Below are 21,154 nucleotides of genomic sequence, written 5' to 3'. Positions count from 1 at the left end.
CCCCCCCCCCCCCAGCAGTGGTCACCCCCCTGCCCAGGTGTCCACTCCCCCATCCAGATATCCACCCCTTTTCCAGGTTCCATTCTCTGGGGGTCCTCCTCACACCTCCGACCACCTAGTCTTGACTATAGCAGACACATTAGCTGAGGGGGTATTTGGTTTCCTCAGGAGGCTGGGGCCAGATCACCTGCTCCTAATGGCCTACACAAATCACTTTCTCATTTGTAACAGGAACCCCCTGATGGCCGTTATCTCATGGGGCTAGACGAGTGTGTGTGTGGACAGGATACCATCATGCCCGATGAGAGAGCCAGCAACGCTGGTCACATGGCGGCCCCTTCTCACTCCATGGACACGCGGGGCCAGCGGGCCAGCCTCGCGAGAACCTTTGCCCTGCTGCTGCCTGTACCAACACGTCTAAAGACCAGGAGAGGCGTTTCTCTCTAACTCTCATCTATGAAATCGGGGAGCAACGTTGGCCTCGAGCCCAGACTGCCAGAAGGAGGAACCAATTTGCACAGCCAGTATGCCCCTTAGAAGCGAAGATTGTGAGAACTCATCTCTCACACTGAAAAGGAGAGACCAGTCCCTGGAGAAGGACATCCTGCTTGATAAACAGTTGAGGGTCGGCGAAAAAGACCCCCAGTGAGATGGGCTGGTACTATGGCACCCACAGTGGGCTCCAACAGCAATGGCTCTGAGGATGGCAGGGATGGGGCAGTGTGCTGTTCCGCTGGCATGGGGTCACTGTGAGTCAGACCCGATGTGGGGGTGTCTACCGTAACACAGGGGAGGCACTGAAGTGCATCAAAAGAACCCTGATGGTGCTGTGGGCTGTTCACACCCACCAGCCACTCTGCCTGACAGAGATGAAGCATTCTCTCCCATAAAGATTCAGTCTGGGAAGCTCTATACAGGGTGTCTGTAATTAGAATCCTGGTGTGGAGCTGTAGGATCACCCTGGACTGTTAACTGCAAGGAGAGCGGTTCAAACCCACTAGCCGCTCCTTGGAAACCCATACAGGGTCACTACGACTCAGAACCAACTTGAAGGCACCCAACAACAACAGGAACAATGAGTTGGAAACAACACGCTAGCAGTAAGCGTGGACTTGGTTAGAGTCCTGCAGAGGCAAAAGATGCCATCTCAAATGCTTCTTCCTTGTACCAGCTGTGGGGTACAACGAGGCCATCCCTGCCCACCTCGCTGGGCCTCAGTTTCACTCTCCATCTCATACTGACCAGAGAAAACACTGGAATCTTTCCTGAGATTTAGCATTGTTTAGCTATAGGAGCTTTGGTAGCGTAGTGGTTATGAGTCAGGCTGCCAGCCTCAAGGTCAGCAGTTCGAAACTACCACCTGTTCCACAGAAGAAAGATGAGGTTTTTTGCTCCCGTAAAGGTTTACAGCCTCGGAAACCCTGTGCAGGGTCACTATGAGTCAGAACTGACTCCATGGTACTTAACAAGCTACAGGCAAAGGACGACGTTGAGACAATAGGGATTCAAGGTCTCCAAGAAGCATGGGTTGCTTGTTAACCTCTGAGGGACAGTGTTTTCGCCCCTGGGCTTTTATCCTCCACTGAAACTAGTAAACTTCTAGCCTCTCTTGCCACCATGCTATCTAAAGGAAGTCGTCTTTAGAAAAGGTGGTGCAGCTGTTCTGTGCTGTGGAGCTGGTTCCGAGTCCTAGGAGCCCATGTACAACAGAACACAGGAAAACAGAGACAAATAAATAACAAAAACAAGATGCGCACAGACAGTCATGTGGTGGGCTGACGGGCAGCAGAACCAAAAAGGAGGGTGGGACTCCCTCAACTCCCAATGTTGGGGTCTCCACATGCTCTGGGGAGCTCTATACCCACTCATCTCATCTCATCCTATTCCACCTGAGAAGATCCTCACCGCTTCTCAGCCAGGAGGTGAGGTGTGCCGCTGTGTCCTCACCTCACATCGGACCAGCCAGGGCCTAGAGGGGACCACGACTGACCGCAGCCCAATGACCCGAGCGAGCAGCAATATGGGCAGAGTTAGAAGCGACCACCAGGGCCTGCTGCCTGCTGGGGGCGTTCACTCCACACTGCCCATGAGGGCCCAGCTCAATGAGCATTTTGCCACACTGGTCGCCGGATAATCAGAGCTCTGTGCCCACAGCCGGCCTGCACCCCTTCTGGGACCACAGGTTTCTTGAAAGTGCAGGTGGGCTGCAGGGTGGGGGATGTACAGAGAAACCACATGTGTGGTTCTGTAATCACCACCCTCGGTAGAGACCGACCCGCCCGGCCCAGGAAGGCGTGGGATGACCGGCCATGCCCTTCCTCCGAGGCCCGCAGCTAGATTTAGAAATGCCCAGAAAAGTCTGCAGCTTGTCTCAGGCCGCAAACTCCAGCACCCCAGAGAGGCCGGGAGACCAACACATGGGGCCATTTCCCCAGGAAGAAATTACCCTTCCCATGTCTCTGGGATGAGAAATAAGAGATACCATTTGTTGTTGTTGTTGTTAGGTGCCATCGAGTCGGTACTGACTCACAGTGACCTTATGCACAGCACAACAAAACACTGCCTGGTCCTGGGCCAACCTCACTATTGTTGCCACACTTGAGTCCATCAATGCTGCCACTTGGCCGATCCGTCTCGCTGGGGGTCTTCCTCTTTTTCTCCGACCCTCTTACCAAACATGATATCCTTCTCCAGTGAGTGGTCCCTCCTGACAATGTGTCCAAAGTATGAGAGATGAAATATGGCCATCCTGGCCTCCAAGGAGCACTCTGGCTGCACTTCTTCCAAAATGGATCTATTGATTCTTTTGGCAGCCCATGGCACTTTCAATATTCTCCTCCAACACCATAACTCTAAAGCATCAATTTTTCTACAGTCTTCCTTATTCATTGTCCAGCTTTCGCATGCATATGAGAAGAGACACCACGCTGCCCCCCAAAGGCGGAACCACAGAGAAAGTGCAAAGGCTCAGACATGCAGGTGGAAATAGGGGGCAGGGACTATGGTGGGCACCACTGGCACTTACTGTTTTAGACCCATGGCCCAAGCAACGTTCTGCCCCCACTGCCAGCCCATGTGTCTGTTTGGTCTGAGAGGTCCCAGAAGTTCCTCTATGCCAGCCCTGCAGGGACCCTGCTTCCCAACAAGCATGCCTGAGACCGCACGACACCACACCCTGTCCCGTGGTACTGCCCTAGCAGCCATCCGTGATGACCTACTGCACACAGTCAGACAGGATCTGAGAAGACAGTAGGCAGGGGTTCCTCTCCAGAAGGAGGGGTAATAGGGCTCGGGGAGCACAAGAGGCCTGCAACATGGGGTGGAGACCTCAGAAATGGGGGTTCTCCCTTCTAGTCTTCTCAGCCAAGGGGAGACCCTAGTACAAGCCTGGGCAGCCCCAATGCCTTCACCCCAGACTCTGAGCAGCTCATGGGCCGGCAGGGCTAAGGGTGCCCCTGGCAACAACCGCTACTTGCAGAGAGAGATGGGTGGCCCGATGGCTACATACACACTATACCAAAGGGTCAGCCAAGAAGAAATGCTACCTGGGTTCCAATTCACACACACACACACACACACACACACACACACACACACACACACAGAGGTTTATACCAAACAAAACACGTTTAAATGTATCTCTGCAATTAGTGTGTAGAGGCAGGCAAGTTCTCTCAGTAACACACTTGTCTTGGTCTCCTTAGGATACTTCCAAAATAGACACAATAAAACCCAGCAGCTTCCCAGGGGATCTGCGCTACCAGTTTAGTTCAGGACAGAGAGATCAGCCCAGAAAGTTAAAGTGACTGTTGTTTTTTTTTAATTCCAAAGGGCTCCCCACCAGCCACTCTTTGGGTGTCTGAGTCGGAACCGACTCAACAGCATTTAGCAACATCTTGATAGATTTTCTCAAAAGATATAAGATGATCATGGGGAATTATTAGGAAGATGTTTTAAGAAAATAGAAAAAGTCCAGGAAATTTACATGGAGAAGTTTCCTTGATGCATCATGACGAGGCATCTGCTCATTCTCCCAAGACAGCAAATCCTTGGAGAATTTCACGGAGCCTTCCTTTTGTTTCCTGATTTGAACCTGATTTGAGTCCCTCAAGGAAGCCCCAACTTCCAATTTGACTTAGTATACACCAAAGGGCACAGCATCGTTAAAGAAGGGTCGGAGAGATGGAAACAGCACATTCAGAAGAAGGGTGCAGACCTAGGTGGAGGTGGCCTCAAGGAACAATGGCTTCCTGCTTTGAGGGTTCTGTTTCATAAAGCCCCCTATGGCTTTGTGGCAATACTTTCAGACTAACCCTATTACCTGGATAAAGAGGCTGGGATGAGCTGGAGCTAGCACAAATCCCCCACCCAGGACTCTCCTGTGTTTGACAGATGGAGGTACAGAGACTGACCCCTCCCTCAGCCCCACGGCTCCCGGAAGCAGACTTGTGTCTAGGTCACTCACTGTACTCATTCAGACAAGCCCAGGTTGACCAGCTGCTCACTCATTTCAGAGTCGGAGAACTGCGCCAAACACAACCCACACCTAGACACCTAGACACGGCCAGGCCACAAATCACCCACCCCTCAATCGATGTCAGCAGAACGGTGGGCCCAGACTGGGAGGGCACTTTCCCACGGTGCAGTGGGGACGCCTGAGGAGGAGAGTTGATTTCAGGCAGGACGGGGCGGACACTTCAAATGATGAGATCAGGAGCTGCTTGGCAGTTGAGGCTATCAGACACCACTGATTGGAAGATGAATCATGATTGTATGTTACCGGGAAGCCTGGCGTGGCGCTGGGGTTACTGAGCTGGACTGCAAGGTCAGTTTCAACCAAAGGTTGGTGGTTCAAGCTCATCAGCCGCTCCTTGGAAACCCTTTACAGGATCGCTTTGGGTCGGAACCAACTAGATGGCACTTAACAACAACAAGTTTCATGGTTTAAACTCCCCAGCTGCTTCTCAGAAACCCAATACTGGGTCCTTTGACACTATTGTGCACATGGGGCCAGCAACCTCACTGTTTCCTTTCCATGCTGGTGGGGGTTTATTATTAATTGAGGTGCTCATGCACGCAATACCCCACTTCAGAAAGTCCAGGGTCCTTTAGTACCCCACCCACTGCTGGGAAGTCGGTTCTGACTCATAGCGACCCAGTGTAGGCTTTCTGAGGCTGGAAACTGTTATGGGCCTCATCTTTCTCTCACAGAGCAACTTGTGGGCTTGAACTACCAACCCTGTGGATAGCAGCCCAGTGCTTTGTCTACAGTGCCACCAGGGTTCCTTTATTAGTATCCAGTGCGCCTTTGAAAATCACCCACGTGAGACCAAACAGTCAATGAGGACTTCTGAAACAAAGATGAGCAGTTCAGTAGGCAGGGAAACTAGATGAACAGAAACAGAACCACCAGAACGGAAGCAGTGGGAATGTTCAGGCAGTGTCAATGGGCAGCCGGCGTGGACAGTGTTGCGTGGGACCTACGCTGCTGTGTAAACCTCCACTGGAGACTCAGACTGTATCTAACACAACATCTGGGTACAACAGGACACTCACTCAGGGTGGGTGGGTGTGAGGGCCTTGTGGAGCAGAGATGTGGGGTACAGGACATTGTGGACCCTCCACGCATGGTTCCTATGCTCCTCTTGGAGCAGATGGCCCAGGAAGAGTTGGAGGCTGGATACCTCTGGGCTCTCCCCTAGAAAAGGACTGAGCGCCACCTGCATGTGTGAGGGTGGGCAGACAAGGAGGCTCAGGGGCGCAGGTCTGGTAGGTAAAGACCCCATATAAGTCTCTAGGCCCACGGCTGACACTGCCTTCATTCTGTTCCTGGCCACGGAAATGTTCATTTTTAGCACAAATTTAAACCATCTTCATATCAACCTTTCCTGAAGATGAAGAGTCATGTTCGCTCCCACGAAGACACCCACAGATGGTCTAAATCTGGCATCCGTTACCTTGACTGGTAACAGATTTGGGGAATGATCTCTAACTGTAAGTGCCTCGGTGATGCAGTTTTTACCATAATGGATAAGCCCCTTCCCTCCCTTCACCCTTCCTCCACCACAAACATTCAACATCCACTGTCCCCAAAATATGTGTCCGCTTGGCTGGGTCATGATTCTCGGTGGCTTGGCAGTTATGTGATGATTCCCCATGATGTAACCTGATGTGAAGATTAAAGTTGAGATACACCATGCTTGGAGGCCTGGTGTGGCACTTTAGGATAAGCACTGGACTGCTAACCTCAAGGTCACTGGCTCAAACCTGATGCAGGGTCACTATGAGGTGGAACCAGTAACAACCACAACATACTGCCTTTCAAACCATCACTGACCTGATCCGATAAACAGGAGACTCCCAGGGATGTGACTGCAACATCCTTACTATCTTACAAGAGATGAGAGATGTGAACAGAGATAAACGGTCTTACTGTCGCCAAGACAGAGGAGTCAGGAGTGGAGGCCGTCCTCCGGACCTGGGGTCACCACATGGTGAAGCTCCTAGGTCCAGGGGAAGACTGATGCCAAGACGCATGGAGACCTCCGAGGAATGCTGGGACTATCGATGCTGAAAGGAGACCAGGCCGTTTGTCCAGAGCCCACAGAGAGAGGCTTCCCAAGAGCCAGCACTCTGCATTTGGACTCCTCGCCTCCTCAACTGGGACAGAGAGACCTGTTTGTTCAGGCCAGCCCCTGGTGGTCTGTCTGTAGTAGGAGCATGAGGTAAATGTGGTCTGTGGATCAACCTTGGGTTACCACGCTGGCTTCACAAGAGATGTGTTGCAGCACCCCCCTACCCCAAGACCCACTGCTATAGGAAGTCTGCGTTTTCACGAGACCCCTGCTGCTCTCAGCTGCGCGATTCGGGTCCCAGAGTGGCCCAGGCCAGGAGCACAGGCTTGGGAAGAACTATAGGTGATCCACACAGGTGACCCACACCTACAGGTCCGGAGACTCCACACAGAGAAGCTCAGACCCTGGCTACGCTCACACGAGCTCACAACAAAGCCTGACCCCTGGCAGCCATGAGTCCACTCGCCAGGCAGCAGGGACTAACAGCAGCCAGGTGCAGCCCTACACAGGACACCTGCATTTTTAACAGAGCACGTTGTTTCTTCTAGAAATGGTGTCTGCCTGAAACAAGAGCAATCGTGCATCCTTCTGTTGAGCTTTGCTCTAATGCGCTTTGCAGACACTGCGTTTCACAAGTGGAACATTTGTGCATTTCTGCATCAAGCAAGTCTATCGGGCCATTTCATTCAGCAGCTTGTGCCCACTTTGTGTCTCTATGTCCCGTTTTGGTCATTTCCATGATTGTTCACACATCCCCATCCTTCTATTGTACACGTCATAGACAACAGGAGGGTGTCCACATCGTTCTCCATGTACTAGGAACCCAACAATGTCATGTGGCTCCCATTACTGCCGTGGTCTAATACCAAACCTGTGCTATCCCAAGGTGAGCCTGTCTCTGACCCTCAGGCCCACCGTGTAGACAGCTGAGCAGGTGAGGAACGGAAAGCCAACCTGGATGGCCATTCCTGTCAGACAGACACATCCTCAGTGCCATGGGAGTGGGGGGTGGGGGGCATGATGCTGAGGAGTCTCCCTTCCGACCTGTGGTAATGGGAAACTCGGAATGAGGCCCCTCAGGAGTGGGTCTGACCCAACACAGCCCGGTACCCCTGTCACTGGCAGAAAAGCTTAGCTCTCACCTAGGCTGCCTTCAGTGACACTTGTTCTCAACATGCATGCCCATGGCCCCAGACAGGACACCCCCCAGGAGCAAACACCCTCATGGCACAGGGAGCACCCCCCCTACGGCACAGGGAGGACGCCCTCCTGGGAGCACCCCCCCACGGCACAGGGAGGACGCCCCCCTGGGATCACCGCCCCCACAACACAGGGAGGATGCCCCCCTGGGAGCACCCCCCCACGGCACAGGGAGGACGCCCCCCTGGGAGCACCCCCCCACGGCACAGGGAGGACGCCCCCCTGGGAGCACCCCCCCACGGCACAGGGAGGACGCCCCCCTGGGATCACCGCCCCCACAACACAGGGAGGATGCCCCCCTGGGAGCACCCCCCGACGGCACAGGGAGGACGCCCTCCTGGGAGCACCCCTCCACGGCATAGGGAGGGGTCAAAGGCTAACCTCCTGCCTCCCATATGCTCGCTTAGCCCCTGCCTCTGGGTCTGTCCTGTACCTCTGAAATCTGAAGCTGGGGTGCTCTAGGTAGGGGTCACCAGGCAGGACTGTGTCACGGTTGCCCTCAGCCAGGGGAGCATCTAGCTGAGACTCCTCCTGTGCCCAGCCGTGGCTCCCGCGGACCCTGCCCACAGCCCCATGGCTTCTCACCTCCAGGGGTACCACCTGCATCAGGATGGCGAAGTTGGTGAGATGCGTGCAGCGGCAGACGGAGTAGCTGAGGTTCCCCTCTGTGAGGACGCAGCCCTGGTTTGACCAGATGCCTTTCCCGGAGCTGTGGGTGCAGGAGAGAGACGGTCAGGAGGCAGCACCCCACGGGTTCCCGAGCACACGGGCAGGGGTTACAGGCCACGTAGAAAGCCTCCTCTTTCTCCTTCCGGGCTGTTGGTGGGTTTAAACTGCTGAACCTTGTGGTTAGAAGTCCAGTGCTTACCCTACAGCACTGCCAGGACTCCTTAAATACTATACACATCCTATAAATAGTATAGACATACAAAGGTGGTGATGTGCCGTGGAGTCGGTTCCAACTCATAACGACCCTGTACAGGGTTTCCAAGGCTATCAATCTTTATGGGAGCAGAAAGCCTCGTCTTTCTCCCACAGAACAGCTGCTTGTTTCGAACTGTTGACCTTGCGGTTCGCAGCCTGATTCATGGACACTACGGTTTGAAAAAGTTCATGGAAAAATTCCATTATCTTTCTGTTGCACTCACCCACACAGTTTTGAAGCCCCCTGGGATTGCCACATTCTCTCTGTCTGTTGTTGTGCCGGCAAGTCCGCGTGGCTGACGTGACCTGCAAGCTGGGGCTGACAGGCTCTAACCTCTAAACTTTTCCTTAGCAGCCGAGCAGGTGACCATTGTACCACCAGGGTTTTGGTGCCGTCTAGCTATACACGTATTATAGATACCACATACTAAGTGTGGTGCTGTAGGATCAGTACTGGACTACTAACCACAAGGTCGGTGGTTCAAACCCACCAGGCGCTCCTTAGAAATCCTACACGGGATCACTATGAGTTGAAACTTCCAGTAAAACCCCAAACAATGTGAGGGCCTGATGTAAGAAAGCCAGGTTTTTCTGTGGACAGAAATACAAGTTAAACATAAATTATGGGGGACGCTCCCCACAGTGGTGACTGCTGGGAAGAGGGGAGGAGGTCAGGGCCAAAGCGTCATTTATTTTTATGGTGTTTTCTTTTTTTTACAACAATAATGTATTCATGTTCTACTTGTAGAACTTCTTAGATTATCAATTCAGAGGGAAAAGAAGGGCCGAGAATCCCAGGGACAATATCTATCAAAAGTGAAGGAGAAAAAAAGCTGTCTCCGACAGAGTGACGGGATTTTTGTGAGTGCTCCAGCATCACATGAGAGAGCAAAAGAGCAGGACTGCATTCTGGGATCGTTTGTATAAAATAGCTGTTGTGAAGACTTCAGAATTGTGCGTGATCTATACAGAAATCAGCTGAACTAGAAATGGAATAAATGACAGCAGACATACAGTGAGTGTACTGTGTTCTTATCTTTAAGTGTTCAAGAAAATAACTGTCGGTCTAAAGCGAGCATGGTGATGCACCGTGTGCTTTTAGGCATCTGTAAAAAGCAAAGTGTATGATATCAACAGCACAAAGCAAAGGTTTGTCCCAAGAATGCCAAGTCGGTCCAACACCAGGCTTTGCTTACAACCACTCAAAACAGGAAACCACCAAATGTCCCTGTACCGGAGAAAACCCACCGATGCTACATCCATACGGTAAGATTCTACTCCGCAGTTAGAAAATGAAAACAAATTCACCATGGACACATGCAACCTGGACGTTGTGGAGAAAGGCAGAGTCCAAGGCTGCGTATATGACGTCCCATTTACACAGCCTTCTTCTGAGGCAGAACTGGGCCCAAGGAAAGCACGTCAGTCTTTTCCAGCAGGGGTGGGGAACGGGGAGGACCAATGACAGATACAGCATCCAGGCTAGGGGGGACTGGGTACGGCCTGGACACCTCCCCTCCCCAGGCCCCGTCCTTGTCTGTGAAGTCTGGTCCCTCCCTCACAGACCTGTGGGGCATTCTGAAAAGGGTGACTTCAGACATAAATCAAAACTTGTTTTAAATCTACCTTCTTGAGGATCTGCCCTCTAACCTGGGTAAGAGCTTTGCTTCTTTCTGCCTCTCTTCTCTGAATTCAGCTGGAGATGTTGTTGTTGTTGTTGTTAGGTGTCACTGAGTCAGTATCAACTCACAGTGATCCTATGTACAATAGACTGAAACACTGCCCAGTTCTGGGCCAACCTCACAATTGTTGCTGCACATGAGTCCATCACTTCCGCCAGTAAGTTATTCATCTCGTTGGGGGTCTTCCTCTCTTTCTCTGACCCTCCGCTTTACCAAACATGATATCTTTCTCCAGTAACTGGTCCCTTCTGATAATATGTCCAAAGTATGAGACACGAAGTCTGGCCATCCTGGCTTCCAAGGAGCGCTCTGGCTGTACTTCTTCCAACACAGATTGGTTTCTTGAGTCCATGGTACTTTCAATATTCTCCTCCAACACCATAACTTAAATGCATCAATTCTTCTACAGTCTTCCTTATTAACTGTCCATGTTTCCCATGCATATGAGGTTATTGAAGCTACCATGGCTGGGTAGGGCTGGAGAAGAAGCGAGGTGATGAATGAAGCAGTGACATTCCAAGGGAAGATCAACCTCCCGGAAGTGTTGTGTTAGCCACTGACAGAGGAGGAGGTGGGCATGCACACACGTCCTCCTCACCGTCTCCTTCACTGTGAAGGGCTCTCTAGCTTCCCCAATCCCATCCTTACTAAGGTACTAACATCCTAACACGAGGATAAGAGGTGCCATTCAGAAGCAGGGGGACCTAGAGGAGCATTCGAGTTCTGGTGTGGCGCTCTAGGATAAGCACTGAACTGCAAGGTTTCCGAGGCTTTTAAAAATCTTTGCAGGAGTAGAAAGTGTCATCTTTCTCCCATGGAGCGGCTGGCAGGCTCGAACCATAAACTTTGTGGTTCACAGTCCAGTTCTTATCGTATGGAGCCACTATGCTCCGTGGAACCGACTAGAAGGCACTTAATAACAGCAGCAGAGCGAGTGAGTCAGTCCCTCTTCCCTGTAGGAGTGTTACTGTTTGAATAGCAAAGACAAGCATGAGAACAGACAGACTAGATGAAGAGTTGTTTGGTGCGTGTTCACGGCTCCTGGAATCTCCAGGTGAGTTGTCTAAGGTATCGCTAATTCCCCTTGGCCAGGTAAACACCATCGTACATTCCAAATGGTTCAGAGTAGAGTGGATACTCTTTCTTTTCTTCTCAACCATAGGAATCAGTTATCCATTCCAAGGACTTCAACCAGGTGGGCCTGATCTATGTTCAATCACAGCACCCTGACAGTCAAACATTCCGGAAGGTTCCAGCCTGTAGGTTCCCACTGACAGCACCCCGGTATAGGGTATCCATGGAGTGGCTGGTGGTTCGGAACTGCCGACCTTAGGGATCACAGTCCAGTGTTTATTCTATCCCCACGCTCCCCAGGTTTACACAGTGTGCTTTAAAAAATGTTGCCTTGTCCAAGTTGTATCAGGAGATAAAGCACTGATGTTTGGCTATGAATTGCTTTTGGTGCTGTAGGCTAAGCACTGGACTGCTAACCACAAGGTCATCGCTTCACACCCACCAGCCACTCCTTAGAAACCCTACACAGGGTTGCTATGAGTCAGAACCAACTCAATGACACTTCACAACTACAGGGACTGTGGTTAAGAAAGTTTGTAGTTTTAACTAGTCCTTATAAATTTTCTTCCTTTTCTCTACATTTCTTCTTGATTGAATCCGTGTCCCTCTGCTTACTTTACCAAGCAAACACTGATGCCTTCTATGAGGGAAGACACACGGTGCCTTGGAAGATGCCATGTGGACTTCACCCTGGAAATGCAATTGCTCCTTCAGTCACGTCTTTTGCCTTAAATTCCCTACAGCATGTGGCAGCTTTGTTCTCAGGAAGACACCCCACTCAGTACCTGAAGTTCAAGAAGGCGCAGTGCCAGAAGATTCTGTTGCTCTTGTTGGTGGCCTGCATCAACTGCTTCTGCGTCTGGAAAGAAAGAAGACGACACTCGGTCAAGCAGCCGGAAGAGTGTGGCCTGCGCTCTCGGAACCAGGGAACACCGACTTCCATCTAAGTCCACGTGATCCGGCCCACCTGCGTTCCCGGCCCACAGAGGTTACCCCACGGGAAGCCCCTACCTGAGTGTGACCCCTGCTCCCCCTCCCCACACGGCTGCTCACAAGTGCCCACAGCAGCACTGATGGTGCCACGCTCCTGGGGCCAGGGGAAAGCATAGGAGCCTGGACTGCAGACCGCACCGAGTGGGAGGAGCCAACCCAGAACGGCTACCTACTGCATGGTTCCACAGCCAGGACACTGTAGGAGAGATAGTGTAGACACCGGTGCTTGTCAGGGGCTGGGGGCAGGAGGACAGGTAAGCACAGGTGAGGATGACAGCTTCAGAAACTCTACAGGACAGTTCTAGTCTGCCTAGGGGGTCACCATGAGTCCGCGTGGACTCAAGGCAGTGGGTGGGGTGGGGTTTTCTCCGATGGAGCTCCAGCTCTGGCAGGTGGGTGAAGGGGCACCTGAGACGTCCCTCAGCAGGAGTCTGAGCTTGGCTGAGCAGGTAGCCGAGCAAGGTCTGGACTGAAAGGTGGGTAAGCAAGGCTGGACTTGCCGATCACCCCCTACAGCACAACAGCCCCGTGTCCCGAGGATGTGGGAGAGGCCTGGGAGACCAGGACCCTCAAGTCTGGCGTTCAAAGCCTCTTTGAGACAACCATGTACCCCAGTTCTCTGGAACCTGGGCATTCTCTGCTATGAAATGAACTGTGTTCCCCAAAATATGTGTCAACTTGGCTGGGCCATGACCCTCCATTCTGTGAGCTGGTCCTATGTGTTGTAGATCCTGGTGTAGGATAAGCACTGAATTGCTAACAACCATAAGGAAGGCAGTTCAAACTCATCAGCTGCTCCTCCTTGTAACCCTAGACAGGGTCTCTGTGAACAGAACCCACTCAGTGGCGTTAGCAACAACAACAAATGTGAATGAGGCAGGGCGAGACGCAGGCATGTTACTGAGGGAGGAAACACTCTGCGGGGTTAAGTAGGAACTTGTAGCAATCTCTTTTGTGATGAAACAAGTGAACAGAGGCGGAGGGACCTCTCACCACCCAGAAAATGAGCTGGGAGTGGACGCAGTGTTCCTGTGCTGAGAACTTCCTAGTCCTCCGGGGAGACGGGAGACAGGACGCAGGGAGATCTCCAAGGAGCCCCAGATTCCCAAATGTTGAAAGGAGACAAGGACCATCCCCCCCAGAGCTCACACACAGTGAGAACGTTCTCCCCTAAAACTGGAGCCCTGAATTTGGATTTCTAAATTCAGCCTCCTAAACTGTAATCCGGAGTCCTGATGTGGCACTGTGGGTTAATGCATCAGAATGCAAAATCTTTTTAACTGCAAGGTCGGTGATTCAAGCTCACCAGCTGCTCCTTGGAATCCCTATACAGGGTCGCTATGGGTCGGAATCGACTCGACGGCACTTAACAACAACAAAACTGTAATAAAATATATTTCTATTTTGTGAAAATCTTCCTTTTGTGGTATTTCTGTTGTAGCAACACTAAACAGAGACAGTATGTGTTCGGTGTGTCCGCCAGGACAAGTCCAAGGTCCCCATACCACCGACTCTATCCAAATGCTGCCTGACCCTCTCCCTCCCCACCCTCCTCTGGGGCGTGCAGTCCCAGCTGAGGAGTCCTGGGCCCCAGGAACTACACACACACACCCTTCTCCTCTGAGCCCATGTTCCCCGACTCCCGAGTCACTCGCCTTCAATGCACCTGCCACCAGCTCTCCCTTTCTCAGTGTCCATGGGGGCTCTCTGGTCTGGTGGCAGAGCCCCATCCAAAAGAATCCCCTTTCCTGGTTCCCCAGGTTCAGTTCTCCTCAGTCAAACCCATGACTCCGATTGAGAACAGGTGTCGCCCCCATTTCCCACGTACCTGGGAACCCAGGTAAGGGAATGTCACCCTGAAAGGAAATTGCTTTGATGTCTTCAGTGAAAAATAAGAAGGAAAAAAAAAAAAAAAAACCTCTCAGAAATGACATGGGTACTGGAATTAGAACCACGAGTCTCAGAATTTCACAGAAGTGTTTTCAGATCACCTCACTTGACCCAGGTGACAGGGAGTGAACTTGGGGAGCATTCCTGGAAAACACTGGAGCCCAGGCTGGCCAGGCCCCCACCCTGTGCCTACACCTCACAATCTGTAGAGAGGCCGAGACCCCAGGGGGAAGTGGGTCTGCATAGACAGCGGAGCCTGGGTCTTCCTGTCCTGCCTGCCTGTCCTGAATGTCCCCTCTCAGAACCCTTCCCCAGCTCCACAGAGTTCCGTCATGGGTTTTCTGCTCCGGGTCCCATGCACTTAAAGGAATGGGGTTATCTGCACATCACACTTCATCAGATGTACTCAGGAAGGGGGTCTTGGAGGGACTTTCAGGTACACACACGTGTGCACACAGGCACATGGACAAGACACACATGTACACACACTGGTGTGTGTATACACACACATTCACCCCCTCACACTTGTCCTCACACACACTCAGAATGTGCACACTCACACACACACTCACACCCATGTATATACTCAGAATGTGCACACCCCCACATACGCACACAGGTATGTATACATACACACACTCAGAATGTGCACACATGCACACACTCACACAGGTGTGCATACAGACACACTCAGGAGGTGCACACATGCACATATGCACACACTCATACAGGTGTACATACACACACTCAGGATGTGCACACTCACAGACAAGCACACATTCCCAGAGGTGTGCATACACGCACTCACACAGGTGTGCATACAGACACACCTGCACACTCACATGTGCTTACACACATCCGCACACACACACTCACTGCAGCTCTGGCTCTGGGCTGAGGTGGCCCAGGACAGCACACAGCTGTGTCTCCTCACAGTCCCTCCCCCTGCTGTCTGGACGGCTCAGCCCTGAGAGGAGCAGTGCCGGCTCGCTGGCCGGCTGGCTTTTCAAACACTTCTCACTCTTCAGTTGTGAAATCAGACTTGATAGAGCAATACCTAGAGGAGGTATGCTCCGAATCTCATCTCCCCAAGCACCCCGGCACACCCTGTTCTCTCACCTCCACTCAGCTACCCGCCTGGCATGCTGAAAAACCACCTGGAACCCCGACATAGTGTTCTCCTCCCAAAGTGGACGGTTCATGGCATCAGTGTGGGTCAGGGGGTAGCCTCCTGGTTTCTAAGGAGCCAACGACTGATTTAATGAGAAAGGACTTCTGAGAATGGGGAAGAAGAGGGGAGACAATGTATTCAGGGAGGGAAGGAGGGAGAGACAGAGACACGGAGGGGTAGAGAGAAAAGGAGACAGAGAGAGAGAACCAGGGGTAGGAAGAGTGAGGAGAAGAGGCAGATGAGATGCAAAATCAGCGAGAGAAACACAGACAGGAGAGACAGACAGACAAAGACAAAGAGGTGTGCTGAAGTCAAATCCAAGCTAGAATTAATTCGATTACCCTGCCCAGTGCCTGGCCCACGGGCCCTGGACCTGGTGATTAGGAGGAGTCATTCATCCATTATGTAGGAAAGCTCCCCAGGCCAGTCAGCTGGACTTGAAAGAACCTTCTCCCCTCTTCGGCACTAATTGGCGCTTATAGAAAGCCCTCTGCCCTCCTGTTCCTAACACCAGAGCTGAGAAACAAACACAAGACGATGTCTCTGAATTAAGACCAATGCACTTGAATGGTACCATTTTCTTTACTACAGAAAAAGAGGGTACCTCAATTCTCACTCCTCCCTACGCCCACCCCGTTAGGAACTATGTTACCCAACAAAGCCCAAGCATGGTTACTTGTGCTGAGAGTGTCTCGGAGAGTAAGGTGTGGGTGTGTACATGAGGCACAGTGGACCTCCCTAGCATGCAGGGTGAAGGTTCAGAAAGGAAGAGGGCTGTATAAATATATCCCAGAACACAGCTAGTTCAATACTCAAAAACCATTCAGTATGTTCTTGTGAAGTGCCGTCAAGTCAGTTCTGACTCATAGCGACCCTGTATAGGGTTTCCGAGGAGCAGCTGGTGGGTGTGAATCACTGATCTTGTGGTATGCAGTCCAGTGCTGATACTACAGCACCACACCAAGAAAGAAAAGAAAAGAAAACGAAAAACCCTCCACCACCAATTCTCAAGCAGCTAGGAGTAGAGAGGAGCTTCCTTAACAGAGCCCACAGCTAAGCGTGTCTGTTATCCATGAAAGACCAATGTTTTCCCCAGAAAGACCTGGGACCAGGCGAGGACATCTGCTCACCTCACAGCTGTTCAACAAGGTACCGGCACAACACAGAAAAAAAGGCATGCAGATTGCAAAGGAAGAAATAAAACTGTCTGTTTGCAGACGACATGCTCTGCTATGTAGAAAATCTCAAGGAATCTACAAAGAAACTCCTATAAGTATTAAGTGAGATCGGCTAAATTGAAGGAAACAAGACCAACGGGCAAAATTGTACATACAAGTACTCACAATCAACATGTGGAGAAAATGTAATATTTTCAATCACTCAGAAAAGTGGAATATTTAGGTATCACATTAACAGAAGTCTGTGCAGGATCTGGATACTGAAATTTACAAATGCCGGTGGAGACCAAGGCCTAATAAATGGAGATACGTACCCTGTTCGGGAATCGAAAGACCCAACAACATAAGAGATATAAATTCTCCCGAAGTTGACATACACATCAAACATAATTCCTACGGAAATCTAAGCACGATTTTGGTGGTGGGGTGGAGCTGTGTGTACATAAAGACAACGTTACTTTAAAAAATTTCTACACAGACACAAAAGAACAAGATAAAAGTATTTCTCAAAGAAGAATACCACAACAGGAATTACTCTTCACGCTATCAAGACATTAAATTGCTACAGGAATCAAGACAGTATGGGATTTGCAGTGGGACAGACACATGGATCAATGAAATAGAACAGACACCCAGAAACAGGCCCAAACAAGTAAGGCCAATTGATTTCTGACAAAGGTGAGAAAACAAAACTAAACAATTTATTGGAGAAAGAACAGACTTTTCAACAAATGGGGCTGGAGTTAAGATACACCTATTTGTTGTTGTTGTTAAGTGTTCTGGGGTAGATTCTGACTCATAGTGAGCCTGTCTGAAGTTTCCAAGGAGCAGCTGGTGTGTTTGAACCTCTAATTTTTCAGTCAGCAGTCCAGTGTTTATTCTACAGTGCCATACCAGGGTGGACATCTTATGTAAAATGTAACTCAGGATGGGCATAGATGAACTGGGAACCACAGGACCCTAAAACTACCAAAAGAACACAGAGGAGAAAATCTGTGCAGTAGAGCTCTTTATGAAGAGTTCTTAGCAATGACCCCAAAAGTAAGATTCATAAAATAAATCAATAGCTTGGACCTCGTCAAAACTGAAAAGGTTTCCTCTGTGAAAGACTTAGCTAAGAGATTAGAAAGATCAGTTACAGACTAGGAGAAAGTATTTTTAAACCATCCACCCAACATAGGACTCATATCTAGAATATGTAAAGTACTCAAAATTCACCTACCACAAACCAAAGAATTCAATGAGCATAAGACATGGAGAGGATATCTGGATAGCAGACAGGCACACACAGAGATCAACACTGCTAGCCTTTAGAAAAATGAAAATGAAGATGAAGTTGCAAAGTCAAATAATAGTGACACCTCCAGATACCTGTTAGGACACGGAGAAACTGGCTCTGTTTCGGGATACATTGCATAGATTGGATACAGTTTCAGGATAGTAGGAGGAGCTATTCCATTGCTGACATCATATGGATCTTGGCTGAAAGCAGAGAATACCAGAAAGATGTTTACCTGTGCTTTATTGACTACACAAAGGTTTTCGATTGTGTGGATCATGACAAGCTATGGACAACATTGCATAGTATGAGTATTCTGGAACACTTAATCGTGGCTCATGAGAAACCTGTACATAGACCAAGAGTTGTTGTTTGAACGGAATAAGGGAAGCTTAAGGAGTTCTGGTAGCGTAGTGGTTATGAATTGGGCTGTGAACCGCAAGGTCAGCAGTTCGAAACTACCAGCTGCTCTACGGGAGAACGATGAGGGTTTCTGCTCCCGTAAAGATTTACAGCCTCGGAAACCCTGTACAGGGTCGCTATGGGTCAGAACCGAGTTGACGGCATTTAACAACAACAACAATGGTTTCTAATTCAGATAGGTGTATGTCAGGATTGTGTTCTTTCACCATATTTATTCAATCTGTATCCTGAGCACTTAATCTGAGAAACTGGGTTATATGAAGACGAATGGGGCATCAGGATTGGAGGAAGACTCAGTAACAATCTGCAATATGCAGATGATAAAACCTTGCTTGCTGAAAGTGAAGAGGACTTAAAATACTGATGAAGATCGAAGACCACAGCCTTCGGTATGGATTGCATCTCAATGTCAAGAAAACAAAAATCCTCATCACTGGACCAATAAACAACATCCATATCAATGGAGAAAAGATAGAAGTTGTCAAAGACTTCATTCTTCTTGGATCAACTGTCAACACCCGCGGAAGCAGCAGTCAAGAAGACAAACGACGTATTGCATTAGACAAATCTGTTGCATAAAACCTCTTTCAAGTGTTGAAGAACAAAGATGTCAGTTTGAAGAGTAAGGCACACCTGACTGAAGCCACAGTATTTTTAATAGCTTTGTATGCATGTGAAAGTTGGACAGTGAATAAGGAAGACTGTAGAAGAATTGATGATTCTGAGTTATGGTGTTGGAGGAGAATATGAAAAGTACCATGGACTGCCAAATGAACAAACCTATGTTGGAAGTACAGCCAGAATGTTCCTTGGAAGCCAGGATGAACAGACTTCATCTCTCATACTTCAGACACGTTATCAGGAGGGACCAGTCCTTGGAGAAGGACATCATGCTTGGTAAAGTGGAGGGTCAGAGAAAAAGAAGAGCAAGACCCCCAATGAGATGGATTGGCACAGTGGCATCAGCTATGGGCTCAAACAGAGCAATGATGGTGAGATTGGTGCAGGACTGGGCAGTGTTCCGGTTCACTGCGCATGGGGTCACTGTGAGTCGGTATTGATTTGATGTCACTGAACAATAACAAAGACAACTCTGGAAAATAGTCTGGCAGTTTCTAAAATTATTAAACCTAATTTACTACATGACCTTGCAGTTGCACCCCTAGGCACGTATCCCAGGGACGTGTAAACTTACATCCACACAAAACTGTACACAGCTGTTCCCAAGAGCTTTATCTGGAGACAAGTAAGTATTGGAGTCACAGTGGATCGTTAGACTAATGGTGGTTCATTCACTACATGGGTACTGTCCAACAATAGGGTTACCTAGGGACACAGGTCTGGTGCTGAGTGAACACAGTCAATCTCAAAATGTCACACACTATTTGACTGTGTTTACATATACACCACCTCAAAATGACAAAATGACAGAGTTGGAGAACAGATTAGGGGCTTCCCGGAGTCTGGAGGGTGGGGGACAGAGGGGTGTGGTGACAAAGAGGCTACCAGGATGAAGGTCTCTTTGGCGCAGAAACAATTTGGTATCTTGGTTGTGGTGGGTGGTTATGCAGACTACACACATGACAAAATGGCACACAATCTACCTGCATTGCTTTCCGGGCCCTGACATTTCTGTCAGATGGAGCCATGAGGGGAAGACACGGGAAGAGTCCACCCACAAAACCACTCTCTTCACTCCACATCCACTGGAGAAGGTCACGTTGTGCAGCCATAGGCTACAGCACTTGAAGGGGGTAGAAGTGTGTCGGGACCACCAAGCCGGGACTCTGGTGTTGTCTTGTTTCCGCGGGCTGGATCTGCTCAGAGATCTGGAATTAGCCTCTGAGAATGCAGTTATCACAGACCCCAGCCGGCAAAGTTGGTTACAATTGGAGTGCTCACAATTCTTCAAAGGGACTCTTTCTCGGCTCCAGAAGGAGCCGTTGCTTGGACACCTTGACTTCAGGGCCGTGTCCTTCAGGGCCGTGCGAGGGAACACGGCCACTTTGTAGTCACTGGTGACAGCAGTCAGCAGAGGTCTGGCCTTACCCACCTGCTGGAACCTTTCCTCCAGCATTTCCTGTACGGGACACACCCCCCACCAAGCTGTCACTGCTTCAGAAGTACTTTACATGACACATCTCCGGGGAGCCAGACCAACCAGCAGGGGCAGGAGCACGATGCTTCTCTCAAATTCCAGATGTGGACTGCAGGCAGCTTCTCTCACCTATCTGCTCCAGCAAGCACATGCATACTTCATCCAGCAGCGTCTGATGTCAACAATTACACACGGGCTGCAGTCACAAAACAACCACGGCTTCTCTTACCCCGGGACTCTAAGCATGACGGGCAGAGGCAAGGGGTACAACAGTCTACACTCCAAAGGCTGGCAGTTCAAACCCACCCAGAGTGATCTCCTACCTCAAACTCATCCACTGAGAGCCCCGTGGAGCACACTTCTCCTCTGACACACATGGGGGTGCCAAGAGTGGGGTCTACTTATGAAAAACCATCCAATGAGAATCCTGTGAGGCACAGTTCTACTCTGACACACACGGGGCACCATGAGTGGAATCTACTTATGAAAAATCATCCACTGAGAACCCTGTGGGGCACAGTTCTACTATGACACACACGGGGGCGCCATGAGTGGGATCTACTTATGAATAATCATCCACTGAGAACCCTGTGAGCACAGTTCTACTCTGACACACACGGGGCACCATGAGTGGAATCTACTTATGAAAACTCATCCACTGAGAACC

General features: G+C 50.2%; 1 protein-coding gene across 1 annotated transcript in view; it reads right to left on the bottom strand.

The window, feature by feature from the left end:
- Nucleotides 1–8,144: 8,144 nt before the first annotated feature.
- GPR133 (G protein-coupled receptor 133) overlaps nucleotides 8,145–21,154 on the bottom strand; it is a 97,955-nt gene continuing 84,945 nt past the window's right edge. The window contains exons 16-17 of the mRNA XM_006874081.1: nucleotides 12,241–12,314; nucleotides 8,145–8,484 (exon numbers count right to left, since the gene is read on the bottom strand). Coding sequence (XP_006874143.1) covers nucleotides 8,145–8,484; nucleotides 12,241–12,314 — 414 coding nt within the window. The remainder of the gene's footprint in view (nucleotides 8,485–12,240; nucleotides 12,315–21,154) is intronic.

The sequence above is a fragment of the Chrysochloris asiatica genome, unplaced genomic scaffold, assembly GCF_000296735.1.
Source record: "Chrysochloris asiatica unplaced genomic scaffold, ChrAsi1.0 scaffold00261, whole genome shotgun sequence".
NCBI lineage: Eukaryota > Metazoa > Chordata > Mammalia > Afrosoricida > Chrysochloridae > Chrysochloris > Chrysochloris asiatica.
Note: the sequence above shows the minus strand (reverse complement) of the source record. Positions and strands in the feature narration are given on the sequence as shown.